The sequence below is a fragment of the Mastomys coucha genome, unplaced genomic scaffold (assembly GCF_008632895.1).
Source record: "Mastomys coucha isolate ucsf_1 unplaced genomic scaffold, UCSF_Mcou_1 pScaffold3, whole genome shotgun sequence".
Lineage (NCBI taxonomy): Eukaryota > Metazoa > Chordata > Mammalia > Rodentia > Muridae > Mastomys > Mastomys coucha.
This window is the reverse complement of record NW_022196909.1, coordinates 5,513,448-5,521,748: the sequence shown is the minus strand read 5'-3', so window position 1 is coordinate 5,521,748 and position 8,301 is coordinate 5,513,448. Positions and strand designations below refer to the sequence as shown.

Genomic DNA, 8,301 nt, shown 5'->3' with positions numbered 1-8,301 from the left:
GGGACATAGGTGGTTGGTGGGGAGGAAGGGGTTGGGACAGAGGTGGTTAGTGGGGAAGCAGGGGTGGGGACAGAGGTGGTTGGTGGGAGGCAGGGGTGGGGACAGAGGTGGTTGGTGGGGAGGCAGGGGTGCAAGAAGTGGGAACAAAAGAAATTGAAGTCTGTCCTCTAGCAGGAAGTTCCAAAGCTCTGCTTGCCAGTCTTCACAGGGACAGGTCAGCAGTGTGTGGCATGGTTCTCTGTCCCTCTGCCTGACACAATGAGTTATTAAACAGAGGAAAGAGGAAGGAGCCTCCACTAACAGAACAGAGTTGAAGGAAAGGGAAACAAACGGAAGCTGGCGGTGGTGGGGCGTGCAGACCTTTGCATTCTAGCACTTTGGAGGCTGAGGCAGGTGGGCCTCTGTGAGTTCAAGGCCAGCCTGGTCTACAGAATGAGTTCTAAGACAGCTAGGGCCACACAGAGAAACACTGTCTTGGAAAAACAAAAAACAAATCAAAAAGGTGAGAAAAACAAAGCCCCCGTTCTTTAGAGTCACTACACTCTAACTGGACCCGAGTCTGAAGCGGGAAGCCATCGGGCCTCTGCTTCTGGAGGAGCCTTCCCCTGAGCCTGATCATCTCTTGGAGCTGAGTGCAGTTCTAGCGTTTTCAGGGGAGCTGCAGAGCAGGAGGCATCATGCCAGAGGGGGCCATGTCAGGCAAGACCCTGTGCATTATGGCTAAGCCTTCCAATCCCAAATGGCAGCCCTGGGATTTGACTGGCATGCCAGGTGTGTCCTCTACTTAGCTCACCTTTGGTGGTTTCGCTCTCGCGGATGAGAAAGGTACCTCTTGGGTTTCCAAAGGACAGGAGCTGTCTCTCAGCATCTTTGCGGCCAAGTTTTCCAAAGTACCACCTTCAAGGGAGATGCAGGCAAGAAAATAAAGGCACGTGTGACTAAGCAATATAGCTAGCTTTTCCTCCACAAAATCCTTCACCTTTAATGTTGCTCCCACTGCCCCAAACTGCTTTTTTCTAGCTTCATCCAGTCCTTTTTCAGTCTTTCCTGATTCTATCCTCTCTACATTTCTTCCATTCTTAAAAAAACAAAGCAAAACAAACAAACAAGCAACAACAACAACAAAAACCCCATTCTTGAATCCTGGGTTGTTTTCCTTCCCTCCAGGACGACAGGAACTTGTGAAATGCCACCTGCATGCACAGAGAGAGAAATCCGCCACCTTGTTTGAAATGCCAACTGCAGGAGCCGATTCCACAGCCCAGCTGTACGACCCTTGATTTCTGAGCATAATTACAACTCTTGGGAAATACCAAGACTCAGCTCTAGTATAAAGATCATCAATCAAGCAGGATTTTTTTTTTTTTTAAAGGGACCCACTCAAGATGGATAAAGAAGGGAGACAGATAACAGTTCTACTCAGTCTCCACCTACAGGGATTCTGAAGACGGGGAGTCAGCTCTACCCCTGATCTGAGATGGCTGCTGTCCTTGGAAGCCTGGCTTGCTTTTCTCTCCCTGTCCAGCAGGCGTGAGCACTCACGAGTGGTGACCAGGCACCTGGCCTGTGTTCTGCAGCTGGGCTTCTCTCTGACACGGCTGGAGGGACTGCTTACTGCACACCTGAGGTTTGTGCATGGTTAATAGGCATGTCCGTAAAAATGAGTCGATGGTGTAGACATTTTAACATTCCCTTGCAACAGCACTGACAGCACATCTGTGCCATGGCAGGAAGCCTCACAGGCCACCTCGGGATCAGGACGTGTCTTTTGTCTCCCCACTTGAGCTGCTGAGCCCTAGACAGCACCTAGACAGGCGATTCGTTCACATTTCTGTACTGGATGAGAGGCTAAGTGTGCCAAAAGCCCAAGGGAGGATTCTGGAACATTCCACCAGAATCTGTGAGTAGGAGCAGCTTTTTAGGACCAAACCATCACAATATTTATCTATGAAAGCAAATGGTTTTAAAAATGAAGCTTAAATTCACGGTGCCTGAATGTAGCTCGGAAGTTCACCGTCAGATCCTCTGTGAGTCAAAGAATTTCATGAAGAAAAGCCCTACCTTAGCTCTGCAGTGACTTGAGAAGCACCCAAGTTCCCCACAACCCCAGTGTAGCAGTAGTGGGTGTAAAGGCTACAACACCAACTATGTGTGAGACATGTCTTTCTTGGTTTGTATCAGTAACTCAATTAAAATGCTGTGCAACACTGATGAGAGAGCCTGTTACACACCTAACCATGCAGTGCTTGAGCAAAATGCCACTTAACTGTATCTATAAAACCATAGGCTTCACTTTAAAAAGCTACACTCTAAAAAGCCCGAAATATTTAAAAAAAAAAAAACCTTATTACAAATATGACTTAAATATGCAGACTCAATGGACTCTCAGTTAAATCAAAAGAATGTTACTTTGTAGTTAAGTTTTAAATTCCAAAAAGACACAGGAAATATTTACTGATCTGCCCTAAGATTTCAGTACAAATACACGCATTTCCTGATAATGAAGCACATTCCTAACGAGGGGGTGTACGACAGCTCGAGAGCACAGTGCTGGAGAAGCAGAACTGATCTCAGTGTAGGAATACAAAGACTTAGCGAGGAATGACTGATGGGCTGGGGATGTGGCTAGGCTGCAGTGTCCAGTCCTCAGTGCTGTGCCTCCATGGCTCCACAGCAGGCTCTGACCAACTGACTTTCTCCTTCCCTTTCTGGTGAGGTCTGTCCCTGGGGTGGGAAGGGGGCCATGTGCCTGAGCTTGGGACATCAACCTCCCTCTCCTTTTCCTAAAGGTTCCTACAAGTTTCTCTGGAAGGAGAATGAACAAAGACCAGTCAATCATCCTTTGAGAGCCCCAGAGACCACTTTCCCAAACTGCCTCCAGTGGGAGGGTGGGGCCAAATAACTGCTGGCCAACGGCTACCAGCCACAAAAGCAGCAGAGACCTCAGTCTAAGGAAAACCTCACTGGGAACCCAGAGCTGCTCTTTTACCTGGGGCTAACGGTATGTCTTTTCAGAACACTCAGGATTTCTGTTTATCAAGCAGGAGACTCCTGTGTGTGTGGGCTTAATCTCTCATAATTCTCTGCCTCCCCAGTGCTCAGCAACTGCAGGCGAGGGCGGGCTCTCAGTAACATATGCTGCAGTGTGGTCTCCCCACATTAGTTTTTAATCTGGAGCAAGTTATTGGGTTTTCATCTAGGGCACTCATATAAAGCTGCTTCTCAATAAGAAAACAGACAGGCTCCAAGGAAACCATGATGTTAATAACGGTGTAGTCCACAGACGCAACATCACAACAGCAGTGTATCCTCTCAACCTTTAGCCACTGGGAGACTTCTCCCTCCCGTGCTGTGTCACTGGCATTGTATGCGATAATTAAAAGCAGATATTTAGACAAACAACGACAACAACGTACTCTTCTGCCTGGATGGAGTCAACTGGAGCCACATAATTGCTAGGAATATAACCAGTTTCCCCAGTCGTCAGGGAGCGGGCTTCCCACCAGTCTCCTTCTCTGCAAAGGAAAAAAAGAGACATGAGTGCATCATCCAACTGGGCAGTCTGCAGTCCGACTCTATGCCATGCCTGCAGCCTCACACCCCTTCTGCAGACTTTCAGCACAGACCCTAAGAAGGCCAAATGCTTCACAACCCAAACCACCTTGAGTTGAAGCCAGGGTGCTTTTCTAACGTGCATGAGGCTCTAAAGCCCCCACACAAGCCAAGGGTGGAAATCCCTGTAGGAGGTTGAGGAGTTCAAGGCCATCATCAGGAGAGCCTAAGACAAACTTTCTCATGAAGGGCTCGGGGAGGAGCATGTTTCTGGGGAGGAGGCAACCTTGAATGAGCCTCAGTTTCCTTTGGAGAAGCAGGTTAGGAGGCCCAGTGAGGGCTGGATGTATGCTCAGTGTACCCTAACAAAGTAGGGAGAAGCCATGCCCTTCTGCAGGTAGAATGATAAAGAATACCATATGGCAGGCTTTCCTCAGACATTTTTAACAGGATGTTATTCTATTAAACATTCATAGCTTTAGCAGTCTGAATCTGACGGAGGCCAGGCTGGTGTGTAGCTGGAGGGCAGGAGAGAACTGTGAGCCACCGCAGCAAAATTCTCAGAATGTGTGAACCAGGAAGGGCACTTCCAACAATCAGTTTAAAGTCACTATATATAGAACTATTATCCATACATGCCGAGGATTGGATTGCTGCGGGTATCACTCGTGGCACATACGCTTGGATTCATGAAGGATGATGGCGTGTGAGCTTCCTCCCATTAACAGTGGGTGGGCCAAAGATCATGTGCGTGGAGTTCAGCTGTGACTTGTGCTAAATGAAAACCTCTCTACCAATGAGGTCAGAACTGTGAGGGCTGGGGAAACAGGTCTGCCTGTCACCAGATCAGGCACCTCAGCCTCTGACCGTTACAGACACATCACCTCCTTTTCTTCTCTTTTCAGTCCGTGGAGGTAACAAGAGAAACCTCAGGCCTTTATTACTATTATTTTTTAAGTCGTCTTTTGGCTGGGCTCTGTTGATGCTCAGTCAGGAAGAAAATGTATTGGCTTTGTGCTGGGGAAGATCTTCCCTAGGACGACATTAGGTTGACACCCTACCCTCCTTCAGGTTCCCTTCAGATGAAACTTCTGAGCAGGGGTACCAAAGACCAGTGGCATCCGGTGGGGTTGAAAGCCACAGAATAAAAGAATAAAATGGGGATTCATCCAAGTGGGCGTGGCCATGAGAGAAATAACAGAAAACACACACACAGGCACACAACAAAACCAAAGTGCTAGTAAATTTTTTAAAAAGTTATATTTAAAACACTTATGTGTGGGCATGTGTGCCTCTCTATGCAGTTATGTGCACATGAGTGGAGGTGCCCTTGGATGCCAGAGACCTCCAACCTGCTGGTTATGAGCTTATTGATATGGGTGCTGGTCCTGGAAGAGAAGCACATTCTCTTAACTCCTGAGCCATCTTTCTAGTTTTAAGGGATTATAAAACTTATTCCTTGGTTAGAGGTGGTGGAGCACACATTTAGTCCAAACACTTGGAAATAGAGCTAGGTGAATCTCTATGAGGTCAAAGCCAGCCTGGTCTACAAAGTGGGTTCCAGAGCAGTCAGGGCTATCTAGTGAGACAGCAAACAAACAAACAAACAAACTCCTAGCATCTTTCCTTTTTTAACCTTATTAAACAAACAGATCAACCGTGAGAGTGATACCGTAGTTCTCTTACCCAGAAAACTGTTTAATCATAATCACATTTCGTCCATATTCTTATTTGAAATATTTATACACATCAAAAAAATTTACATAGATAAAAATCCCCAAGGAGAGCCATGTCCTTTGCCAAGTGGACATCTCTCCCAGCTGCCACCCGTGCATGCTGCCTCTGCTTTGCTATACATCTCATGACGTGGGTACTTAGTGGTAGTGTGCTTGCCTACTGCACAGAAGGCCAGATCCCATCCCCATCCCCAAGGAGAAAACAAAGTTAACATTTTAAGTCAGCACTGTTCCCATTTCTAGCCCCACAGAAATATACGTAGCCGTGAGTCTAGCGTCTCCATGCTTCTGTGGAAGTTATACTAATCACCATGTGTGTTTAAGAAAAAGGCTTTGAAACACTGCCTTCATTTTAATAGTGACAATGGTTACTGCTCTGAAACTCCACTAGATGGAGACATTTCATCATAAAATAAATAAAATAAATAAAGAGCACCCCCTGGCTCTTCACTGCAACCTGGCTCCCAAGCTGGGAAATGCTCCAAAACAGAGAAGGAAAAACCAAGAGCTGGCACACAGGCTTATTTTCTAACGCCTGCTAACCTTCATCAAGTTAGTTCTAATTGAATTAAACTGAAAAAAGCTAGCATCAATCTCAGGTGATGTCAGAAGTTGGGGGGAGGAAGCCAAAACATCTTGCTGCAAACTGGGACAAGCCCCATTTTGCGAAGGTGACTTGGCAGTCAATGAGGCAATTTCCAGTTGAAGTTAGTATCAGCTGCCTAGCTTTGCTGTGGGCATCTAAATAGTTTACACACATCAGAATCTAACAGTTATTCAGATGAAAGATAGCACCATTCTGGACTTCTGTTTCTGGGCCAGGCAGGGTCATTTTCTTTTTTTTCCCTCACAGGAGTGACACACAAATGACAAAGAGTCACACATTATGAGGCAAATGTCACATCTTGTGGTATTTTTCTCACTCTCTATTCTCACTGGTCCTTGAGGAGTGGTAAGACTCAAAACAATTTCTACAAGTTGTCAGGCACATAAACAAGCAAAAACTTAGTTCACTGGCAGCACCCATTCACCTACACAGACCCTCTGCACACACTGCTGCTTTGGAGCAGGATCTCCAACAGGACCTTAACTCCTGACTTGAGCTACTGCAGCTAACCAGTATTTGTAAATCTGTGCACACGCATGTATGTGATGCATGACGTTCAGGATTCTTGCCAGTATGTTTGCACGCCTGCAGAGGCCAGAGGACTACATGGGCATCTTCCTCAGTTGCTGTCTTCTTTATTTTTGAGAAAGCGACTCTCACTGAACCTGAAGCTAGCTGCTTTAGCAAGACTAGGTGAGTGTGAATCCTCCTGTCTGTCTCGGCTTCCTTAGGAATGGGTTACAAGTAGTGCTGCCTGACACACTCAGCTTTCTGCATGAACACTGCACACTGGACAAGGTGCCCAGGCCTGACGTGCTGGGGTCTGGACTGGGTTCCCAGGCCTGACCTGCTAGGGAGTGGTGTAGGTTCCCAGGCCTGACTTGCTGGGGTCTGGACAGGGTTCCCAGGCCTGACCTGCTGGGGAGTGGTGTAGGTTCCCAGGCCTGACCTGCTGGGGAGTGGTGTAGGTTCCCAGGCCTGACCTGCTGAGCTCTCTCCATCCAATAAAGCTGCAGTCCTTTAAACTGTTCTTACAGTTCAGCTTTTTTATTAACTCACACCGTGAGATACTGTCTTACTGTTCTGAACCAAACCCATGATTTAATGTGACACTGGTTGAGAATGGCTTCTAAGTTTTTGTAACAGACCCTCTTCCTCCATTCCTATCTTTAATCCTCAAGTCCTTCACAGGGCTGTGGCTCCAAGCTGGGAGGCCAGATACTCAGGAGATCAGATGGAGGCAGGAAGTGGCTTTGCCAAGAGCATCCAGCCTTGACCTGTCCAGCCAACCAGGGAGTGTGGAGTCTTTCTGCACTCCACAGCTGTACTTCTTACTCAAAGACAGACTCTTGTAACAACTTTTATCATATGTCTAGGTAATACAAATATTTTTTTTCAGCTGGGCAGTCGTGGTACATGCCTTTAAACCCAGCACTGAGGAGGCATAGGCAAGAGGAGTTGGAGACAAACTACACAGCAAAACTGTCTTGAAAACCAAACCAAACCAAACCAAACCAAACCAAACCACCAAACTTAATCAAATCAAACCCAAAGTTTTTCCTGATTATGACAGAAAAGAACTTTCAGTAGGTCCTGGGTCATGACCATGATTCCATCTACATAAAATACTGACTGCATTTTAAGGATATGCTGTTTCTTTTCTTTTCTTTCTTTTTGTTTTTGCTTTTCGAAACAGGGTTTCTCTGTGTAGCCCTGGCTGTCCTGGAACTCACTCTGTAACCAGACTGTCCTAGAATTCAGAAATCTCGCCTGCCTCTGCCTCCCCAAGTGCCGGGATTAAAGGTGTACACCACCACTGGCAACATGCTGTTTCAAGGTAGGTAAGGGAGGCAGAGACAGGCGGATTTCTGAGTTCCAGGCCACCCTGGTCTACAGAGTGAGTTCTAGGACTATACAGAGAAACCCTGTCTCAAAAAACAAAAAACAAAAACAAAACAAAACAACAACAACAAAAAAACCTGTGAAAATGGGAGACAGAATAAGTGAACTTTTTTTTTTTTTCCAAGACAGGGTTTCTCTGTATATCCCTGGCTGTCCTGGAACTCACTCTGTAGACCAGGCTGGACTCGAACTCAGAAATCCGCCTGCCTCTGCCTTCCAAGTGCTGGGATTAAAGGTGTGTGCCACTACTGCCCGGCAGAATAGGTGAACTTAATTACAGCACAGAGTGAGCTCAAGCCTTTTAATACTGAGAACTACCAACAGGTCAGTGAGGACCTCCCAAACCCTGTGTGCACGGAGCACTTCCTGATGGGAGGGGTAGTCAGAGGGGCCATAGAGGAGGAGGGGTGGCAGCTGCCCCAGGGAGGACAGAGCCCCATTCCTCTCCTGTCAGTCAGTGCTGGCTCCTGTGGGGGCTGGCGGTGAGGGAGGGAGGGAGGGAGG

The 8,301-nt window shown here is 47.1% G+C and overlaps 1 protein-coding gene across 1 annotated transcript in view; it reads right to left on the bottom strand.

Annotated features, from left to right (window-relative positions):
- Window positions 1-8,301, bottom strand: part of Fyn (FYN proto-oncogene, Src family tyrosine kinase) — a 115,871-nt gene that overhangs the window by 41,007 nt on the left and 66,563 nt on the right. Inside the window, exons 5-6 of the mRNA XM_031347233.1 lie at window positions 3,417-3,515; window positions 794-897 (exon numbers count right to left, since the gene is read on the bottom strand). Coding sequence (XP_031203093.1) covers window positions 794-897; window positions 3,417-3,515 — 203 coding nt within the window. The remainder of the gene's footprint in view (window positions 1-793; window positions 898-3,416; window positions 3,516-8,301) is intronic.